The sequence below is a fragment of the Petromyzon marinus genome, unplaced genomic scaffold, assembly GCF_048934315.1.
Source record: "Petromyzon marinus isolate PM22_M1 ecotype Great Lakes invasive population unplaced genomic scaffold, UKy_Petmar_22M1.pri1.0 PM_G_Scaffold_96, whole genome shotgun sequence".
Classification (NCBI taxonomy): domain Eukaryota; kingdom Metazoa; phylum Chordata; class Hyperoartia; order Petromyzontiformes; family Petromyzontidae; genus Petromyzon; species Petromyzon marinus.
This window is the reverse complement of record NW_027423053.1, coordinates 462,215-485,711: the sequence shown is the minus strand read 5'-3', so window position 1 is coordinate 485,711 and position 23,497 is coordinate 462,215. Positions and strand designations below refer to the sequence as shown.

Below are 23,497 nucleotides of genomic sequence, written 5' to 3'. Positions count from 1 at the left end.
TGAGAACCAGAATGACTGATAGCCATCTCTGTGAAGTCCTTCGTGTCTCAACCACCAAACTTTCTCCTGACATGTCAGCCATCCTTCAATCCAACGGACACCATCACTGCTCCCACTGAGTGCAATGTTCTTCACATTATGGGTGAGTTAGAAATACACACAGTATTCATGTGTCAATATGTCACCTCTAGTGTGTGGCCCGGCCTTTTGTTTATTTTTCTGTATTTGGCCCTCACTAAAAAAACTTTGGACACCCCTGGTGTAGTGTATAGTAGTGTAGTGTATAGTGGAGTGTATAGTGTAGTGTATAGTTTAGTATACTAGTTATCACGTGACTAGTGTAGCTAGCCAGGTGGTGACCACACTCGTGCGTGCATCTCCACTCATCCGTGTTTACAAGTAAGCGCTCGTGTGTGTATGTGCACCCGCGTGTTTGTTCGTGTCTGTATGTACGCACACTGTTGCACATGGTTCGCTCGTGTGGGTGTGTAGTGGAACGCACTGCTCATGAAAACGTTGCCTCGTTACGCGGTAAATGATGCGGCACAACAGGAGGGAACTGCAGGGATGAGGCTCTCCGCTCTTGGTGCCGTGAATTAAAACAGCGCCAGGGTGGAGCGTCCCGTCCCTACAGCTCGTAGCTGTGACGGAGCGAGAGTGATCAGCGGACAGCCACCATGGTTGCCAGGTAAGCGGAGACTTCACCCGGAACTCGCCTCCACACGTGTTCCCCTTGAACGTTGTCGCAATAAACGTACGATCAGGAATGTTTAAAATATCAGACCTTTGTTGTTCCGCAAGAATATTAACGCTCAAACTCGTATCGAACTCTTCATGAATTCACTTGGTCAAACAGTTCAGGTACTCGGCAAAGCATTTCACCACCCGGTATGCAACAGTTAAACAATCTACTCCAAATCAACACCGAAATGTCAAATTATCATCCACCATTGATTTCCACATCGATGGAAGCCATTTGCCATGACGTCCAAGCCATTAAACACCGGAACAACGAACGTGCCATTCAAGTACATCTTGAAACATTATCTGAAGTACTTTGTATTAAACAATAACTAAATAAAAGAAACACTTTTACAATATTGAGCGAAGTTATAGTCACGGACTTTTTCCAACTTTAGCTCAACAGGAACACAAAAGCTCAGATATGTGGTTCATAATAAATGAATCAATCTGATTGAAATCATCAACTGGCCAAACACTTTTCGATTTCAACATCACCTTATAAAAGAATAACATTTTAAATATGTTGTTTTATTTTTTACCTACTTGACTTTACCTACGTGACTTTACCGAATAGAACCAAAGAGTATGGATCCTTGCAGTCACGAAAGCTTCAAATCTAGAAATAAGCGTGCAACTTTATCTGTGATGAGCGCTGCACTTTCCATTGTTTTCATGCAGGGGGCGCTGCAAACCTACGCACCCCCTGCATGGACAACGGAGGCGCAGGGACAGACGTTCGATTACGTTGGAATCGATCTGCAGACGGCGGTCTTCTCGCACGGCCAGCTCCGTGTCGCCTTATCTCGATCCCGCAATCCCAAACAGGTGAAGGGCCGCATCGAACCGAACCCCCGGCAAGGCCGTCTACTTAACGTTGAGAGAAAATTCACTCGGAATGTCCTTTTCAATGAAGTCTTCCAGATGTAAATTGATACAAGCTTTTAATGAAGAAATAAAATAATCTAATTCAAAACACAACACAATTCAAAGATGTTTCATTTTATAACTTCAAAACGGAGCATGGGGTGCTTGCGTGAATGCGTCCTTTGTGTGCAAATGTTGTGACTTTCCTGGCCTGAAGGCCGTCAATGTGTTGGACCATTAATTGGTGCACAGCGTCTCAACAACAGCAGTGGGGTTTCCTTCGAACATCCAGACGTGAATCAGCAAGGAGCATTTCTAGTCCTAGTTAGACAAAATCTACGTCAACACGTAAGACAAAACTACAATTCGTGTTGTAGAGAATGTACCTCCTACTATACGTGTAATTTTCAAGTGGTATGCCTTGTAACTGATGAATGATCCGAGTGTGCTACCTATTTCAAAGACAATGAGTTGCTCCAGATGCTTCGTGGAACACAAAAACACCGTTTGACCTGTATCACAAGAACAACGGGTCTCACCTGAGTTCTCTGTACAGGTTACTTCCAAACAGACACACTTTGTCCTAACATCACTTATTCAATGTTTGACCCTTACAGATCAAATGTTACAAGTATGCACAAAATCAGACAAGTATTCATTCTAAATGATTGACAGGCATATTAACAAAATTGGATTACTGCAGTGAAATATACTGCATCACGTTACATCGTATTAACAAGAAGCTTTTAAAAAAAGTTGCACAGTCTGCTTCCTAGTGTATGTAAAACATACTATTGTGTCATTCAAAACGAGTAGGCCATTGCATGCTGGCGTCTGAGTGAAAATGTAGCAAATTCTAAACATTACCTACAAACTACACAACTGAGATGACACATCAATCATTGCCCCCTACTGACAGGCTCTTGTCCACATGCAGGCCGGTGCAGGGCCACCACCTTGTGCCACACTGGGGCAGCTGCTACTTGGGGATGCTCTTCGAGTGTTTCAGACGAGGTACGACACAAAACTCCGAGTTGCTGAGGCGGTTAAGCAAGCACCGTGTAAATGCAATTATTATAACATAGTGAATGCTTGGGAGCTTATTGGCTCTTGCTCCTGGATAGAGATCTACCCAACCCACGGGCCCACAAAGACTGGCCGCCCTTACTCTGCAGGATGAACCTAGAAACTGAGTGTTCAACTTCACATTCTAGTCATTAAAGGCCTGTCACAAAGGTGCATCTATTGTAGCGACATCGTCTCTGGCTTACACATCTACCGGGTCTCTACTTGACTTTCTATTGCCTAGGAGCAAGTCCACCCACACCTCCACTTCCACAAACTGCTGGGAGTTGCCTCACTCTGCCTCAGTCAGAATTCTCCTCCTGCTTTACGATGTGAAGCTCCCATTTTGGAGTTGAATCTTCATCTTCACAGTTCACCTTCACTTCTTCGCTCATCACTTCTTCACATTTCACCATCACCTCTTCATATTTCACCTCGATACCTTTAAAAGTGTCCAAGCTGGGATTTTCGTCCGGTTCTTGTTTCACGAGGGATGGGCTCATTGCGGCACTTTGACTTTCACAAGCTGATTTCAGACTCCGACTCCGCTCCTTGTGGATCTTCTGATGCTTTTGTGTTCTCTGGTGTCTTCGAAGAGCTGATGAATCTGCAAACGGCTTCCCGCACAGAGTACACTTGAAGGGTTTCTCTCCCGTGTGTGTTCTCTGGTGTTTTACAAGATCAGATGAATGTGCAAACTTCTTCCCACAAACACTGCACTTGAAGGGTTTCTCTCCCGTGTGTGTTCTCTGGTGTACTTTAAGATGTGATGACTGTGCAAACGCCATCCCGCACACAGTGCACTTATACGGTTTCTCTCCCGTGTGTGTTCTCTGGTGTGTTACAAGATGCCATGAATCTGAAAACGCCTTGCTGCACAGAGTACACTTGAAGGGTTTCTCTCCTGTGTGTGTTCTCTGGTGTTTTACAAGATCAGATGACTTTGCAAACGCCTTCACGCACACACTGCACTTGAAGGGTTTCTCTCCCGTGTGTGTTCTGTTGTGTACTTTAAGATTTGATGAATGTGCAAACGCCTTCCCGCACAGAGTGCACCTGAAGGGTTTCTCTCCCGTGTGTGTTCTCTGGTGTGTTACAAGATGACATGAATCTGAAAACGCCTTCCCGCACAGAGTACACTTGAAGGGTTTCTCTCCTGTGTGTGTTCTCTGGTGTTGTTTAAGAGCAGATGACCATGAAAATGCCTTCCCACAAACACTGCACTTGAAGGGTTTCTCTCCCGTGTGTGTTCTCTGGTGTATTACGAGATTATATGACTGTGTAAACGCCATCCCGCACATCGTGCACGTGAAGGGTTTCTCTCCCGTGTGTGTTCTCTGGTGTATTACAAGATGACATGAATCTGAAAACACCTTGGCGCACAGAGTACACTTGAAGGGTTTCTCTCCTGTGTGTGTTCTCTGGTGGGTCTCAAGAACTGATGGCCATGCAAATGCCTTGTCACACACAGTGCACTTAAAGGGTTTCTCTCCTGTGTGAGTTCTCTGGTGCTGTGTCAAGTTTCCAGTCCGGTCCGTGCTGTATGCACGCTGGTCGCATTGTTGACTTGTCGTACCGAGCTGCTGCCTTTGCTCCATGAAACCAATTCTGCAGAGGAAGCGTCAGAGGAAGCGTCAGCTGCAGACAAAAAATAAGAATATCCACGCTATTTACAAGTCAGTTTCGAGGCACAGAGGAATGCATATATACACAGTGACTTACACATCTATACTTATTACTATATTCATTATGTAGTGAAAACGTTTCCCAAATTCATCACAATGAGAAGGGAAATGTCATAAATATGCCTGGAAGCCCTCAATATCTGCAAAATGAATGTTAACCCAATACTCCGAGCACACAATTTCGGCTGTCTGACTACAAAGGAATATTTATGAAAGCTAAATTCGGCTGACATAGCAAAGGGTGTTGAAAACAATACTATTTGTGTTATGCAGAAATGCATAAATCAATGTTCAATCACAAATTAGAGGTGTGAATCCAGGCTCAGATGTCCTTGGACGCTGGGATGAACAGATCCGAATTCAGCTGCATGTGTGTGCTGTGTTCACCTCATGTTTCCATTCTTACAAAGAGTTCCAGAGGAAAACAAAAATGAACTATTGTTTTGATACAACCTCCGTGTTCAACAGAGTTAATAGACTTTACTGCAAACACAAACTTGACACTGTCACACACTGCCATGAGTAAACAGGTGGTGGTGTGACCAGAACCATGCCTTGCCACCTTCATCTGCTCAGCATTAATTCTTCCTCACTCCACCAAGTAATTAATCGAGGATCATCAACATAGCTGAGGCTATCCGTGTCTCTGTCTCTCTCTCTCCCTGTGGTGAAGGTGTTCCCCTCCACACATTCAGAGTCAACAGCGGCACGCGCTTAGCGTCTTTGACCGATAGATACATTGACGCACGTATTGTTGGTTCTTTCAGTAAAGTCACGTAGATAGAAAATAAAAATAACTGATTAAATTTAATAAGATAAAGACCACTTGTGTTGCGATCGAAACGTCGTGGGTTTTTTGCTTCATTTTCAATTTTTTTTTATTTTATTGTCATTTTATTTTCTATCTATGTGACTTTACCGAATAAACCATGAATATTAATTCCTGCAGTCACCAAAGTTTTAAGTCAAAACATTCACACACGTTGACAAAGCCTCACCTTCTTCACATTTCACCTTCACCTCTTCATATTTCACCTTGATACCTTTAAAAGTGTCCAAGCTGGGATTTTCGTCCGGTTCTTGTTTCATGAGGGATGGGCTCATTGCGGCACTTTGACTTTCACAAGCTGATTTCAGACTCCGACTCGGCTCCTTGTGATGCTTTTGTGTTCTCTGGTGTCTTCGAAGATTTGATGAATCTGCAAAAGGCTTCCCGCACAGAGCACACTTGAAGGGTTTCTCTCCTGTGTGTGTTCTCTAGTGTTTTACAAGATCAGATGACTGTGCAAATGCCTTCACGCACACACTGCACTTGAAGGGTTTCTCTCCTGTGTGTGTTCTCTGGTGTTTTCCAAGATCAGATGAATGTGCAAATGCCTTCACGCACACACTGCACTTGAAGGGTTTCTCTCCCGTGTGTGTTCTCTGGTGTGTTACAAGATGACATGAATCTGACAACGCCTTCCGGTACAGAGTACACTTGAAGAGTTTCTCTCCCGTGTGTGTTCTCTGGTGTTTTTTAAGAGCAGATGACGATGAAAATGCCTTCCTACAAACACTGCACTTGAAGGGTTTCTCTCCCGTGTGTGTTCTCTGGTGTATTACAAGATGACATGAATCTGAAAACGCCTTGCCGCACAGAGTACACTTGAAGGGTTTCTCTCCCGTGTGTGTTCTCTGGTGTTTTTTAAGAGCAGATGACCATGAAAATGCCTTCCCACAAACACTGCACTTGAAGGGTTTCTCTCCCATGTGTGTTCTCTGGTGTGTTTTAAGAGCAAATGAACCTGAAAATGTCTTTCCACAAACACTGCACTTGAAGGGTTTCTCTCCCGTGTGTGTTCTCTGGTGTGTTTTAAGAGCAGATGACCATGAAAATGCCTTCCCACAAACACTGCACTTGAAGGGTTTCTCTCCCGTGTGTGTTCTCTGGTGTACTTTAAGATTTGATGAATGTGCAAACGCCTTCCCACATAGAGTGCACCTGAAGGGTTTCTCTCCCGTGTGTGTTCTCTGGTGTACTTTAAGATTTGATGAATCTGAAAACGCCTTCCCGCACAGAGTACACTTGAAGGGTTTCTCTGTGTGTGTTCTCTGGTGCCGTGTCAAATTTCCAGTCGGATCCGTGCTGTATGCACGCTGGTCGCATTGTTGACTTATCGTTCCGAGCTGCGCTGAGTGCCTTTGTTCCATCAGACCAATTCTGCAGAGGAAGCGTCAGCTGCAGACAGAAAAAAAGAATATCGACACCATCTACACGTCAGGCACAGAGGAATGCACACGTGACTTACATATATTAATATATTAATATATTCATGATGTAATGAAAAGTTTCTCAAATTCATCAGATTTGATGAACGTGCAAACGCCTTCCCGCACAGAGTGCACCTGAAGGGTTTCTCTCCACAGGCTGTTATGGCACACAGTGAGAGGGCAAATGTCATGAATATACCTGGAAGCCTTCATATGTTCAAGATGAATGTTAACTCAAAACTCTAAGCACACAATGTCGGCTGTCTGACTACAAATGGAATATTTATGAAAGCTAAATTCAGCTGACATAGCAAAGGGTGTTGAAAACAATACTATTTGTGTTATGCATTAATTAACGTTCAATCGCAACTCAGGTGTGAATGCAGGCTATGTCCTTGAATGCTGGGGATGAACAGTTCCGACTTCAGCTGAATGTGTGTGCTGTGTTAACTTCCTGTTTCCATTTGTATAAAGAGTTCCAGAGGAAAACAAAAATAAACTATTGTTTTTATATATCCTCGTGTTCAACAGAGTTAATAGACTTTACTGCAAATACAAACTTGACACTGTCACACACTGCCATGAGTAAACAGGTGGCAGTGTGACCAGAACCATGCCTTGCCACCTTCATCTGCTCAGCATTAATTCTTCCTCACTCCACCAAGTAATTAATCGAGGATCATCAACATAGCTGAGGCTATCCGTGTCTCTGTCTCTCTCTCCCTGTGGTGAAGGTGTTCCCCTCCACACATTCAGAGTCAACAGCGGCACGCGCTTAGCGTCTTTGACCGATAGATACATTGACGCACGTATTGTTGGTTCTTTCAGTAAAGTCACGTAGATAGAAAATAAAAATAACTGATTAAATTTAATAAGATAAAGACCACTTGTGTTGCGATGGAAACGTCGTGGGTTTTTTGCTTCATTTTCAATTTTTTTTTATTTTATTGTCATTTTATTTTCTATCTACGTGACTTTACCGAATAAACCATGAATATTAATTCCTGCAGTCACCAAAGTTTTAAGTCAAAACATTCACACACGTTGACAAAGCCTCACCTTGTGTTGTTGTGGGCAGGTCGCTTCTGATAACAAGAGCGGTATAGCAGCTCAAGCGGGCTTGGCCTGCTAACAAAAGAAAATAAAAACTGCGTGAATAATTACAATAAAACAAAGTTACAAAGTGGCGAGCCGGGTGAAGACAAATTAAACTTAAGCGAGATAATTAAAGTGAATGCAATCAGGCGAGGGCAGGAGGCAAGGCCCCGCGTGGCTAGGCCCCGCCTTGTAAAGTTCCAACCTGGACATCGATTCCCATGCTCGCTGCTACTCAACTGACATCCCTATGAGAGAGAGAGAGGCTCTACCTTGGTAAACAACAACAACAACCACCACCATGAGAATTTCTCACCTCGGATATCAGTGCAAGCGCGGATCGGCAGCCTCCTGTTACCTCGCGACGTCACGCGGGAAAGCAGGTAACATGACGTCACTTCCAGGGTAAGAGACACGCCCCTCCCATAATAAGCGGCTCTGTAACTGAATAAATTATACTCTTTGGTTCTATTGGGTAAAGTCACGTAGGTAAAAAATCAAAATTAACAAAAATCACGACGTTTCGGCCACAACACAAGCGGCCTTCATCAGGTGAAGGGACGAGACTGTCTGGAGGACAGCGCACAGTACACGCACAGTACACACACACGGTACACTCACACAGTACACACACACAGTAGACACACACACAGTTCACACACGTACGCACGGCACGCCCACACTCCTTCAGTCACGTGACTAAGGTTGACGCGCCGCCCCGTCTCCCGAGGTGACCTCTTGGCTCTCTCGTCTCTCCTCGACACATAGATTCATTTCTTACTCTTACCTAGAAACGTCATTGTCTGTCTGTCTGTCTCTGTGGACGCAACTTGCGAGGAATTGTACCCACAAACTGTGGGGTTTACGTTTCAAATAAAGTGCCCAGATACCACGCGATACGCCCCGTGGTGAGCCAGTGCTATTCCTATTTCCAATCCGTCAACATGAAAGTAGTTAAATTAACAATTTATTACTAATCTCCATATATCAAAGGCAAAGTTGTGAATGTATGTCTGTTCAAAATATTTAGCGTACTTCCCGACACGCACCAAGCTTGAAATTTGCCATGTGAGTAATTTCCAGACTGTACACCATGCAAACATAAAAATACACTTTTGTATATTTTTTTGGGGGGGGCGCGCAATAATGGATAAGCATGAAAACACCACGATACATAGGACTTACTTTGATTAGAATCTTGGAATTGATTGTGTACATGTTGCAATTGTTAAATGAGCATTTTGAGCACACTGCTGTTTTAATAAATGTTCATGATTCTGAGAATATAAGTGTAATTCTGAGCATCATAATGACCACATTGGAATTGTCATCATGAATGGGGGGTACAATTATTTTTATAACAATAGGAATGCGGTTTTGAGCATGACTATTGATATTTTGGACTCATTTATGACAATAGATTCACGATTGAATTGCGATTTTGTTTTGCTCATCAATCAGGACACTGTTAATGATGCGCATGCCCATAAATTGTTGAAATGACTAGAAATGCAAGTTGTGTATACTCTCCAACCCCATTACTCTACCTACCCATTCCCTTGACGGGCTCCGTGCCCACTTGACAATCAAAGCACCTCCAACTTCTGAATGCAAAGGTGCTGGTTGGTGTAACGCCAAAACACATCGTCAACGCCGCTCCCAAGCCCGCCCTACGTTAGTTACATCGTTAGGATCAACAAAATAAAAAGTTCCACAGAGGAAACTAAAATGACATTACGCAATCCCCAAAGTGGCACGCGGTAGGCTACACGACTCAGAGAACAGCGTCAGACTTCAAGACTTGCATTGCCATCATCATCGTTCTTCCTCTCCACAAGTCATCGCACGTCAATATTCAACAAACTGCACACACGTGCAAGTCACCTCTCGACCCGCCACCTGCACAGTTAACGCGATCAGGCCCGGGGGTCAAATTAAAATTGTGTCGTCTTTGGTGACGTATTGCAATCGGTGTAATTTTAATGATGTACGTACAGCAATGACAACGGGGTCCACTTTTGCGACGTCTGTGTGCGGTCTTTTAATTATATAGATACGTAGTCAGTTCATTAGTATGGGGTTCCTCTATAAGGAATTGTAATTGTAGAATGTATTACTTAATAATACGATTCCAGGCCGCACTTAGCTTGTAGCAGTCAGAGCAGTTAAAATGACTGTACATGTGTAGGTATTAAATAAAATAAATTTAATTTAAATAAAATACATTTTAGTTATTAAAACATTTAATTTAACGTAGATATAAAATAAATTTAAATTAAATAAATGTACTAAAAAATGTAATTTAACATAGGTATAAAATAAATGTAAATAAATGTAATTAAAAAAATATTTAACGTAGGTATAAAAGAAATGTAATTTAAATAAATGTAATTTATTAAAAATTTAATTTAACGTAGGTATAAAAGAAATGTAATTTAAATAAATGTAATTTATTAAAAATTTAAATTAAACGTAGGTATAAAAGAAATTTAATTTATACAAAAATTCAATTTAATTTAACGTATGTATGAAATCAAATGTAATTTATTACACATTTAAATTAAATTTAACGTAGGTATAAAATAAAATGAATTTAAATTATAAAAAAATATTCATTTATAAAAACAATTACGTAGGTATAAAATACATTTCATTTAAATAAACATTTTAAATTAAATTTAACGTAGGTATAAAATAAAATGTAATTAAATTAAATAATAAATACATTTTATTTTCTACCTCCGTGACTTTACCGAAAGACGCAAAGAGTGTGGACCCACGTGACATCAAGGCTGTCCTAGTCTAGGCAAGGCCTCAGGGTGTACCGGGCCTTTCACAACAACAGCCGCAGCAACAGCAACAACGGTTCTCTTGAGAAAATGCTTTAAAAAAGTCAACGTAGCTTACCTTGACACTCGCGAACTTTAATGATTAAAATAATTAAAACAAAACTAAACACTCACACGCACATGGGCGCGCGGCGTTCAGCGTGTAGGGCATTAAAAATGGTAGCGACCTCCCGCGATCTGATTGGTCGCCGCGTGCCAAAGTGGGGAGGGGGGCAGGGCCAGCGATCCGATTGGTCGAGAGGCAAACCTGGGCGCGTCTCCGGCGATGGTGCGCAGCGATTGGTCAACGGTTATCCTATGCTAATTTTGGTATGCTAATTAATTTTAATCTGTGTGTGGGATGAGATCATCTCGGGAGCACGTGGACTCGTGATGAGCACGCCGTGATGAGTAATTTGACAAACAACAAGATCTATAAAAGGGCCCTCCGCTGACACTGCGGGGGTGTGGATTCCACTGCCTGCCTGCCCGCCTGCCTACCTGCCCGCCCGCCTGCCTGCCTGCCTACCCGCCTGCCTGCCTGCCCCACCTGCCTGCCTGCCTGCCTACCCGCCTGCCTGCCTGCCCCACCTGCCTGCCCTGCCTTCCTGCCTGCCTGCCAGCCTACCTACCTGCCTGCCAGGCTGTGTACCTGCCTGTGCACCTGCCAGGTGAGACTGCCGACGACGGGGAAACTCGTCCACGGCCCGTGGAGCACGTCCCAAAGTGTCGCACCGTTTGCAATCGGCGTCTATTTAATTCGGAATGGCGCCACATTGCGGGCGAGTTTTTTTTCGTCTTCACGCGAAAGGATTTCGCTCCTTAGTCGCTTCGCCCCGAAGGGAGCGAGCGAGTGGTCAAACTTCCGACCTTAAAAATATAAATCTGACGAACGTAGGTGGGGTCAATTCTTGACCCGATTTCAGTTCCCTCGCTCACGGCCAACGCCAGTGACGATTATCTGAACCGGTCCTGGGCCTCCCCTAGGTATACTCGGCCTCAAATGAGCACACCTGGTGCGATGGGTAGACCTCGCCACAGGGGAGACAAAGGCGGCCGAGCGTGGCGCCGCTACTCACTAACGGCACTTGCCTCGACGGTCTAAGGCTTGCACGGGGGACCTTTGTCTTTGTGTGTGTGTGTGCAAGTGTTTCACGGTGGGGAGCATGAAACTCCCCGGCCCATCGCGCTCTTCAGACGATACCGGGGAGACTCATCATCCTCACATGCCCTCACCCCCCTCCACCAGCAGCCACGCTCCATTGAGACTACCGTAGTTTCAAGCATGTAACCCGCAGAAATTCAGATAGCCCGCACCTCCATATACCCCGCATGCATTCATAGATTTAACGTCGTTACCGCAGCTTAATTCCATCGTACGAATAGGAAGTTTACATTTGTAATACATTCCACTGTCAATTGTTAACATTAAAATCGTAACGTGCACAAAGACGACAAACTAACCGCAAACGAGTGAACTTTAAACGGTAAACAAGTAACAAAAGTAAATATCCAATAAATAAGTAACACATAACTGGTAGATAAGCAAGTACAGTTATTTGTGATAGCCACGTCGCTTGTGAACAAAAACATCTCTAGCTCTGTGGGCCTTGCCTGGTAAAAACTCTAAAGTTTATATTCTTGGTTCTTTCGGTAAAGTCACCACGTAGAAGGGAAACAATTAAATAATAAAAATATAAAACAAAATTCTCACGACATTTCGACTGCAACACAAGAAGCAATCATCACCAAGAATGTGAATCCCTGCAGTCACGAAAGCTTGAAATCAAACTATAAAGTTTTTATCTTTAGAGGGTGATATCTGAAGCACGCCTGTTTCACCTCCCCACGTTTATGAACAAGCACTGACCAGCGTGGTGAAGTATGGTCAAACAACCTCTGACTGACGCAACATGGGGGAGGGAGGCCTTCATCCGTTGTGTGTGCTGCTCACTCTGCAAGTCGATGTTCTTACAAAGCGCCCTCTTTAAAAAAGACATTAACTGTACTGTGTATTAACCTAATCGCATTTTGTTTATTATTAACAACGCTCACGAACGGTGCTGGATGGCATCTGGTTATACATTTACAAATGTGAACGCGGTGAAATGTAACCATGTATTAGTGTCGGCAAGACATGTGCTGAAACATTGAGATATTTAATTTTAAAAATGTAAAAAATATTCATGTTAACGTATTTTGCATGTGCCTGCCTTTTGAAATACTAATTTGACTTGACATAGAATTTCTTCAAAAGTCGTTCTGTTCTATGAAAATCCAATGCTATCGAGAAAATGTAATTTTAATAAAATAAATGCGACAAAGATGTGTGTGTGGGGTATCATCTTACAAGGTTATATTTGGCAATCGGATGTTTCACTCTATTAACAATGATTTAACAATATGCTGCACAGAGTTATTACATTATATATAAACACATTATCATGCCGTAATAGACTAAAGCGCAGCCCCAACGATGACTACATTGCATTTTATAAAAACTCCTTGATATACGAATGCGTTGAACGTACTTGATCGCCATCGTTGTGTTTGATGAAACAATTTAAATTACGATCACGTGGTCATTTACCTACAAGCATCTTGGCAACACTAATCGGGGGGGGGGGGGGGGGATATATTCAATGTAATGGACCTGGAAACACTGCTTCCAATCTGAGTAAAGTGCAATTGCTTTGCACCAAGGGCTCCTTCATGCACTGTCGAGGCTTGCAAGGCGTGTGCTCGTGTGTGCTCGCCCGCCACTTACGGGGTTTGAGAGTTAATTGGCCACCAATAAAGGAAATCATCTTTCCCACCCTCACCCCTGGCTGAGAATGAGACGCCTCTGGATGAGCAGTTTGGACACAAAAAAACATCATCCAGTATGAAACGGGCAAGACATTTGAATAAAATCCCACAAATGTAATCGGAGGAGTCCAAAAATGTTTACCACCCAGGAAAAGATCCCCAGAGCTAAGAAAAAGGATGTTCAATGACTTGGGCAGCAGACATCACAGCATTCCACAATTACAGATTTTAAAAAACAACAACACTCATGTTGCACACTCATCTGCTGCAGAATTGCAGTGATGGGTCACTTGCAAAATGCGTCCTCAGCCCTGCCGTCGCAATCTGAGCGAGCGTTTTAGCGTTTTGGAATGTCATGGATACAAAAAATAAATGTTACTTTTCCATTTTACCTCGCAAAGATTGAGACACCGCAGGGGATTTACCGACTGACTGCACGCAGCCCTCTCGTTGACCCTTACCTCTGTGACCTTTAAACGGGTCACTCCTCTTCCTCCTCCTCCTCCTCCCTCTTCCGTTCATTCCTCCGCATGCCTTCTGACACCAACCCCTCCCAAACCCCATCTCAGACTCTCTCGCAAATCCCACAAGCAGATAAAACGGCAGCAGCAGCACAGCCATGCAGACCGTTTGGGATTTGCAGGGTTAAGACGGATTGTTTGAGAACTGAGGTTTTTTTTTTAAGCCCCCCACCTGGTATATAACACATTGTCAATGTGTGTATAACACTTTCTGTGTGTGTATATATAACACTTTGTGTGTGTGTGTATATAACACTTTGTGTGTGTATAACACTTTGTGTGTGTGTATATATATAACACTTTGTGTGTGTGTATAACACTTTGTCTGTGTGTGTATAACACTTTGTGTGTGTATAACACTTTGTGTGTGTAACATTGTGTGTAACACTTTGTGTGTGTAACATTGGGTATAACACTTTGTGTGTGTATAACACTTTGTCTGTGTGTGTAACACATTGCCGGTGTTGCAGGCAGGAGGGGTCTCTACCCGACTGGATACATTCACTGCACGACGTGGTTATGAGGTTGGTCGGCTGCAGAGCCCACCAGAGTGACGGCAGTCGAGTTGGTCACGATCACGGTGGCTAGGAGATGTTAACTCCCTCGCCTGGTACGCAAGCGGTCGTGGGTTCGATCATCTCCCAGCCACCGTGGTGATGATGATGATGAGCGAGACGTGAAAACTCAAAACATACGGCAGCGGGCATCGTCAGGGTCTAACCCACGACCTCTTGCGTACCAGGCGAGGGAGTTAACATCGTCACCACCGGGCCGCTTCTCTTCTGCGCAGCGCCGCTGACCACGAGGATTGCGATGGGTCCCCTGCGACGTGTGGGCTGGTTCCCGCTGGGGCTCTGCGCCTTGGCACAGCTGTGGGCAGTCGCCAGCGCCTCTTTGTGGTGACCGCAAGCCGCCGCCACCGCCGCTGTCTTCGTCCTCACTGCTGCGATGAGAGCTCACAAGTTTCGACGTCGATTTGAGCAACCTTCTTACCTTGCCTCTATTTTGCACACCCCATACGGTTGTTGTACGGGATTTTTTTTTATCGTGTGCGTGTATATACATCACATATACAGTATCTAGCGCGGTATATTGGTGCACCATGGCGGCTAGGAGATGTTGACGACCTCGGCTGTTATGCAGGAGGTCGTGGGTTCAATCGCGACCTTGACACATGCCGTATATTTGGAGTTGCTATGTTTTCCCCGTGGTCGTCTTAAGAATTTTTATTCCGGGGTCCTCCGATTATTCCCTCCACATTTAGAAGCACGCGTTGAGAGTGTTTGCCTACTGCTGTAAGTGTCAGCGTGATGATCGCCAGGTCGCCGCTGAGGAAAGAGCCACTTGGCTCGGCCGGGGTCTTGCGCGCTAAAAGACAATCGCTTGTTTCCCATCCTGCGCCCATGTAGCATCCTCCTCCGGCGTGCGGCACGCACACGCACAGTCGGAGACGATGCAGTCGCAGGAGGCACCGTCTCTTATTTCCGTTACACCAACTCCGGCCTCTCTCTCTCTCTCGACCACGCTGCCGTACAGCCGCGGCCCAGACACGACCCTGAACCGCGTTGCGTCGACCGAGACGACCAACCGCTGTCCGGCCGCACAATTACCGGTGAAGGCGACAATGAGAAGAAGAGTCCATTCCCAGTACCGGCAGCCCGGAGCGCTCTCACCGCTGCTTTTATATTGCCCCTTGCCCCGCCCTGGCCCCGTCCCTGGCCTCACCTCCCTTCTCAAACCAACCAGAGGGTTCCAGGGGCCTCCCTCCCTGTGAGGTCTTCCATGACCCTTGCCCCGGTTCCTCCGCCCTGCCGGCACGCAGCGGCCGTGTGTAGACTCTCGACGGCGTGAGTGCACTCGCTGTCCACAGCAGTTGCCGCCGCTGGACAGCGGTCGGCGCTGTGTCACTACACAACTTCAGAGAAGAATAACTCGTGTGTGTGTGTACATCGCGTAATATTCAAATTTACAAACCTGTAGAAATTCCACAGATATTTGCTCTATTTAACTTTTTATCATGTAGCACTTTTTCAGGAGAGGCCTGGCTATCGCACTTTATAGCTCAAGCAAGTGGCCGATATCATCATCACGTGGTGATTTATAGCAGCAGCCAAATCACTCCAAACGCGTAGAGACGTTGATTCTAAAACCAGAGGGACCTGGAGATAAATCCACGCAACCACGGGGAGAGACATGCAAACTCCAAACGTACATGCAGCAGTAGGCATTTTTAAGGGGTTGGGATCGAACCCACAACTGCCTGCGTACCAGGCGAGGTAGTCAACATCCCCCGTCCACCGTGACTTCCGCCCCCATCCCTCTGCAGGTCGCTCGCACTGTGGGCCCCCAACTTTGACCCCTCCGAGTATCGGCCGCTGTGCATTTGGGTGCCGGGGCTGTCCCCCGCACAGCGCAGAATATGCCTGCGGCACCGGGACCACATGGCGCACGTGGCCGAGGGCGTCCACCTGGCGCTGTCCGAGTGCCGGCACCAGTTCCAGGGCAAACGGTGGAACTGCACCGTGCCTGGCGCGGAGGACGCGCTGGACCCCGTGGCCAAGTCGGGTAAGGGGTCAGAGCGAGCCCGCCACATCCACTCGCACTTAAGGTCCCCGACCGGTTCCCCGAGACACGCACACAGAAGCTTCTTTGGGGGGGGGAAAGGGGGGGGTCGCCCACCTCCCTCCCCTACGCGACTCTGCTTCGGAGTTCCCGCGTTCCTCCTCCAGGGGTTTCCCCCTCCCCTACGCGACTCTGCTTCACAGAGTTCCCGTCCTCGGGCAGCGGGAGATGTCCGCGGGCGGCCCAAGCGGCCGCCCCGTTAACCCGATGACAACCGCCTTCGCTCTGGGCCAGTGCCAGGCTGCGGCTCGCTCGCTTCACTGCTCTTGACGCTCCTGGCACGCCTCTTGGGGGTCCCAGACGTCCCACCGGCCCTGGTTCGCTCCCCAGGTCGGCCGCTATAAACGCAGCAATCGTAATACCCGTCACCTGATCGTTTCCCTGTCCCGAGATCTATTCCGCGGAGTTGGAGACGGCGCTCGGCTCCTACCCGCGGCGACGATCCCCCTGGTGTCGGTCCTTGAGGGTGGGAGCTCTCCCCAGCCGCTCGTGCTGCTGCCGCTTCTGAGCTGCGCGCCCCCACGCCGCCGATTCGGGGGCTCTCCTTTCGCAGGGCCGCGGAGCCCATTGTTCGGTCCCCGGGCAAATCCCGTGAGAGGGGTCTGTCTCTAAATAGGCGACGTTTTCCCTACCACCTGCTTGGCGTGTTCTCCCCCAAAACCCCTTCCCACACCGGTCTGGCCACACCGTCTCCAGCTGACGGGGCGGGCTTCACGCACGACGCCCCCCCGGGAGTCTCCTCAGGCTCGCGCGAGGCCGCGTTCGTCTCCGCCGTCACCGCCGCCGGAGTGGCCCACGCAGTGGCGCGCGCCTGCCGCCAGGGGGCCCTGCAGGGCGGTTGCTCCTGGGTCGTTCCCCACGCCATGAAGCTACCGCCGGGTGCTCGGCGGGGCGGCTCCGGAGACGACGTCGAATACGGATACCAATTCGCCAAGTGGTTCGTGGATGCGGGCGATCGCAATCGTGGCAGCGGGCAAGGAGGGGAGTCTTTGGCGTTGAATTTGCACAACAACGAGGCCGGCCGGCTGGTGAGTGGGTGAACGGGTGGGTTGTGCATGTGTGTGTATTGTCATTAAAAAAACAAATGTAATGGAAAAAAGTTATTTTATGCGATCAATGCAAATTAGGTTCGGCTTTGTCGGCTCGGGTTGTATTACCAATCTTGATTGATGCAATGATTCTCGCTTTAACTTTCACCGGTTATATTCTTGGTTCTTTCGGTGAAGTCACGTAGAAGGGAAACAATAAAATAATAAAAAAAAATAATATGAACATTAAAATTCTCATGACGTTTCGACTGCAACACAAACAATCATCATCAAAATTTGAAGAAAAAAAAACCACACCTGATGATTGCTTGTGTTGCAGTCAAAACGTCGTGAAAATTTTATAGGTTTATATATATTTTTTTATTGTTTCCCTTCTACGTGACTTTACCGAAAGAACCAAGAATATGAATCCCTGCAATCACGAAAGCTTTAAATCAAAATTTTACCGGTTTATGTTTCAAGTACAATAACGTCTGGTCGCAGGATACAGTTCTTACATTTAAGATTATTGTTATGCATGAATCTTGATTTGAAGCTTTCGCGACTGCAGGAATCCACACCCCTTTGGGTTCTTTCGGTAAAGTCGTCACGGAGGGAGAAAAAATAAAACGTCCATGCCGTTTTGATCGCAACACCACAAAGCGGTCGTCTTTAGGGCGAAAAAACATAACCCAGCAGTTGAACTGCTGGAGCAGCGAGAGAGCCGTTACACACAGCAAGAGGTGATGTTTGTGGCGAAGGGCACGCTGGGTCTGAGCTGGAAAGGAATTCCATCCCCGGACGCAGGCACAGGTGCCGTCGTGACGTCACCGCCACTTGTTAGCGAACGGCGGTTGGTAGTGGCGATTATGATGGTGGCGGTGAGTGTGGTGGTGGTGGTGACGATGATGACGGTGGTGGTGGTGGTGCTGCAGGCGGTGTACAATCTGGCGTACATGGACTGCAAGTGCCACGTGTTATTTGGCACCTGCATGCTGAAAATCTGCTGGCAGCAGCTCGCCGACTTTCGCAGCGTTGGGAACTTTCTGAAGGTGAGCTCACGGCTGCAGGTGATGAGACTGCACCCAGAGGAGGTGAGTGTGGGGTGGGAGTGATGAGGATGAAGCCTTCTAGATTTGAAGTTTCATGACCGCAAGGATCTTTCGGTAAAGTCACGGAGGTAAAGAAAATAAAAAATAAAAATATTTTAAAAATCACGACGTTTCGATTGCAACACAAGCAATCATCATCAGGTGTGACAACCACAGCAAGAAATTTTACTGAAGTGGGAAAGAAGCCGGAGTCAAGGGGTTTATACTGGGCATGGTGGGGGTGGGGGAGCCATCACGTCACCATACATAGCAGGCGTTACCAAAAAGATTTCCAAAATCTTAAAAACAAGCACAAGATCCAGGTCCGATTCAGTACAGTACACAATCCCTGATCTAATCCCATCTGTGAAGGATGTCATTCCTGACATGCAATACCCTGGAGTTTACAAACTGAGTTGCATTTGTTTCGATTGTTACATTGGGGAAACGAAATGTCATGTCTCAGACCGTATCCGCGAGATTTGAAACACGGCAGGACTAACTTTTCCGCCGTGGCTGATCACTGCTACAACGCCGTGGGCTCCCATGATATTGTTTTCTCCGAGACCAAAGTGCTCTGCAAGCCGTCTGGCTACCATCAAAGATTTGTTCATGAAGCCATCCAGATATACAAACACAGACATAACTTCAACCCAGAGGACAGATACAAACTGAGCAATCATTAAAATGTGTTATTAACCAAGTAAAATTTAACAGTCCATAGTTGTTCCCTCTTATTTACTGGATACTAGTTTATTTTACAGAGTTAATTACATCGTCAGCGCTTGGCAGTGCGGCTATTTTGTTGCGAGTGCCACCATCCGTGTTGGCAGCAATCGTTGTAGATGCGTGGCTCTCTCTCCACTGGCCCCTCCTCCCGCACCTACAGCCCCGCCCACTCCCCCCCCCTACCATGGCCAGTATAAACCCCTTGACTCCGGTTTCTCTCCCACTTCAGTAAAATGTTCTTGCTGTGGTTGTCACACCTGATGATGATTGTTTGTGTTGCAATCGAAACGTCGTGATTACATTTTTTGATCTTTTATTTTCTTTACCTACGTGACTTTACCGAAAGAACCAAGAGTGAGGATGAATCCATAGGAGGGTTACAGACGGGGGTGGGGGGTGGGGGAGGGGGGGGACCCTCACAGCTAAGGGAGCTCCCCGCATTCACTCAACAACCACCACATCCCCTGATGACGACGATGATGGTTGCCGCAGGAAAAGTACGACAGAAGTTCCGCCGTGCAGCTGGTGAGCCACAACGGTGGGGGCGGTGCCGGAGGCGCCAACGGCGGCAGGGGCGGCGCCGCCCGCTGGCCCCGCCGGCGTCTGGAGGCAGTGAACGAGCGGTTGACGGCGCCCACGGCGAGCGACCTGGTTCACGTGAACGCCAGCCCGGAGTATTGCGAGCGCAACGAGACTCACGGCGTCCCCGCCACGGTGGGGCCGCAGTGCAGCGTCACCTCGGAGGGGGCCACCGAGGGACGCTGTGTCACGTGCTGTGACAGAGGATACGACACCTCTCAAGGTGCGCACCTCACCACACCCACCCCCCCCCCTCCCCTCCCCGAAAATAAACTAAAACTATTCATTAATAAGCGGCAACTATTTCATATTACACAAAATCCGTGATCTAATCCCATCTGTGAAGGATGTCATTCCTGACCTGCAATACCCTGGAGTCTACAAACGAAGTTGCACATGTGGTGATTGTTACGTTGGGTAAACGAAACGTCACGTCTCTGACCAGATCCGCGAGCACAAGGCCGATCTGAAACGCTCCAAACATACAGCAGCAGTCATTGTCAGAGTTGGGATTGAACCCACGACCCCTGCATATCAGGCGAGATAGTTAACATCTACTAGCCACCGTGATGATGATGAGACGCAGACTCCAAATATGCAGCAGCAGGGGCCGGCATCGAACCCACAACCTCTGCTGTCTCTCTCTCTACATGTGTGTCACATTTCAGTGAAAGGACATTTTGTGAATTTTTCTAATCTGGTATCGAGCAAAAATGTACAACTCAAACATAGCAGCTTTATTGTTGAAATTACGGACGGCCGAAACACAGAATTGGGAGCCCGCGATCTGAAACAGAGTCAGCCACTCGGCTTTCCACAAATAAACCATGGTAAAAAAAATGATCTCGTCCAGGAGTGTGAACCGTTGGAACAAACTCCGGTCATCTTGGTAGCAGCGGCTTTTTGGCTCGGCCATCGAACAAAGACGGTGGTCACCGCATCATTGTGCAGCGCTCTCGGATGTGCTTCTGCGGCCGTCTGGAATGCTCTTCCGATATTAGAAGGCGCTTAGATTTAAAGCTCTTCTTTAGAAGCACTTTTAGTGTTTGTCCTTCCCCCGCACCTCCTGAGCATGGTTAACTATGTACCGTGTGAAGAAGTTCAGCACGCACACTATACACTGCAATGCACGACTACACTATACATCACACACTATACACTATGCTGCATGCTACACTATACAACTATACACCACTCTACACTATTCTACACTACTGTAATGTCCCTCGGAAAACTTGCCTTCGTTCTTTTTTTGATTAGGGCGCATCGTGCAGATAACATACTTTCATATCCTATGGTACTTCGCAATGACCAGCATATACAGCGCTTGGGCTAGGATAGAAACAAAAACTTGGGCTAGGATAGAAACAAAAACATGGGCTAGGATAGAAACAAAAACTTGGGCTAGGAGAGAAACAAAAACTTGGGCTAGGATAGAAACAAAAACTTGGGCTAGGATAGAATCAAAAACTTGGGCTAGGACAGCGACCCAAGCAACGCCGGCACGGAGACGGCGACGTCAACGGCGATCGCAAAATTGCGATGAAAAAAATCTCGAGGTCAAAACGACGACGGTTCTCGCGTTCGTTTCGCACTCTCGCCCCGTGCCGTCCCCCCCCCCCCCCAGTCACGGTGGAGAAGCAATGCGGATGCAAGGAACAACTCCACTGGAACGTCGATTGCAAGCTGTGCCCATGGACCGATCAATTCTTGTGCAAGTAGCCTCAAGCCGCAGTCAAGGGGTGGCCTCGGCTGAAATCGGACTCCATCTGGTTTCAGCCCTGGGTCCTGCGGGTGTTTGGTGACCCCCACGAAGTTTGTTTGGGGCACCACGGCATCCAGCATGCCCATCGCTACGAGCCACGTTACACTATACATTACACTACTACAAACGCTACACTTTGATACGCTACACTTCACTACCCTGCTATACACTTGCCAACATCCGCACGTGGTGAATTTCCACAATGCAGAAGCACCGTTGTTTTTGACCATCACCACTTTAATGGGGTTAGTGACTAAGTGGCCTTGTTGTTCCTTTTAACTCCGTTCTTGTTAACGCCGCGTTTTGCCAAATGTTAGAAACATTCACTCGGCACACTGAGGATTCACAGTGTGGTTCGGTGACCCCTACAAAGTTGTTTAGGGAGCCGCCCCTGCAGCATCCGTCATACCCTTCACTGAGCCGCGTTGCACTGTATACACTTCACGCTACACTTGTAGACAACCTTGCCTATAAAAGTAATTTTCTGTGTGTCTATCTGTGTGTGTGTGTGGACGTCGGGGATGCGTTCCTGAGTATCGAAACGGCGTTATACCGAAGCGATTGATAGTGTGATGGTGGTGGTGGTAGTGGTAGTAGTAGGTGGTGGTGGTAGTGGTGGTAGTAATAAGTGGTGATGGTGGTAGTAGGTGGTGGTGGTGGAGGCGAAGGGGCTGAGAGGCGATGGATAACGAGAGAGGACGAACGGTTATGCTGTCAGCGACGTGAGTGTGGGGGTTGAGGCGACGCAAATCGGGTGGCGATGTTAATAAAGTGACCACCTAATTTGCGAAGCGACGTTAAATCAGAGTATCACGGTAATTTCTGTGCGTTTTGGGTCTCGATTAAGTCGGCTGTAGTGTTCATGATGGCGTATAGTGGTGCACTAGTTCTGCATCGATTGCAAATGATAACCAAACGGGGGGGGTAGGGAGTGGGCGTACTCATGGATCCCGTAACGCTCTCCAGCAACGCCTTATCCCACTGGAACAGTTTCATTATCGATAAACTAGAATCGCGCAACATTCGCGAGTTTCCCCTCCGTCTGTGCACACGTGCAGGGGCGGAGCCAGGATTTTGAGCTTGGGGGGTTGTTGACTTCAACATTCTGAGATATCCAGTTTATGTTTTCCAATGGGCGCCACACATGTATGAAACAAATTTTATTGGATTTGAACGCGGAGTTTATTAATAGGCCGGAGCCGCTGACGTGGCCGATAAGTTCGATAAGTTCGAAAGGCTGCTGCTCAAGCAGCCTGCAGGGCAGCACACAAGGTGGCAGCCTGCAGGGCAGCACACAAGGTGGCAGCCTGCAGGGCAGCACAAGGTGGCAGCCTGCAGCATTTTGCAGCAGCCGCATATCCGGTTACCCCGATGACCGACTTTCCCAAACTTTCAGGGGGGGCTAGGCCCTCCCAGCCCCCCCCCTGTGGCTCTGCCCCTGCACGCGCGTGATGCCTCCCAAAATCGGTACGTCAGACGACAGCAAAAAAAACCCAACTGGGTGCGGAGTGTAAATGATGATAATTTCATTATCCAGGAAGTTACGCAGTGTCACGGGGACTCTCCACTTAGTAGGGCACCTTCGACATTTGGGTTTTTCATTTATTTTTAATCGCAGGATATTGTCAGCCAATGAATGAGTCGTGTGAACAAGCGTAGGAGGAAACCTGAGCACCCGGAGAAAAGCCGCTCCTTGCGCGAGGGGGGAAACACTCCACCCACGCCTCTGATTTTGCACGGTTGGCTACGTACGGTGCGATCAAAAGCTCAACGCGCGCAGCATTTTTATACGAACGGACAGCAGCCAAAAGGCATGGCGG

At 47.2% G+C, this 23,497-nt stretch overlaps 2 protein-coding genes across 2 annotated transcripts; one reads left to right on the top strand and one right to left on the bottom strand.

Annotated features, from left to right (window-relative positions):
- Positions 1–1,668: 1,668 nt before the first annotated feature.
- Positions 1,669–6,014, bottom strand: LOC142922448 (uncharacterized). The gene is made up of 2 exons (XM_076063249.1): positions 5,357–6,014; positions 1,669–4,281 (listed from the first exon to the last, which is right to left on the bottom strand). The coding sequence occupies exon 2, from the start codon at positions 4,269–4,271 to the stop codon at positions 2,976–2,978; it is 1,296 nt and encodes a 431-aa protein (XP_075919364.1). The 5' UTR covers positions 4,272–4,281; positions 5,357–6,014; the 3' UTR covers positions 1,669–2,975.
- Positions 6,015–10,901: 4,887 nt separating this feature from the next.
- LOC142905350 (protein Wnt-5b-like) lies at positions 10,902–22,172 on the top strand. Its single transcript, XM_076063242.1, has 7 exons — positions 10,902–11,205; positions 14,654–14,762; positions 16,190–16,428; positions 16,951–17,513; positions 18,449–18,565; positions 19,826–20,135; positions 21,540–22,172. Exons 2-7 carry the CDS (start codon positions 14,677–14,679, stop codon positions 21,632–21,634), a joined length of 1,410 nt encoding a protein of 469 aa, XP_075919357.1. The 5' UTR covers positions 10,902–11,205; positions 14,654–14,676; the 3' UTR covers positions 21,635–22,172.
- Positions 22,173–23,497: the final 1,325 nt, after the last annotated feature.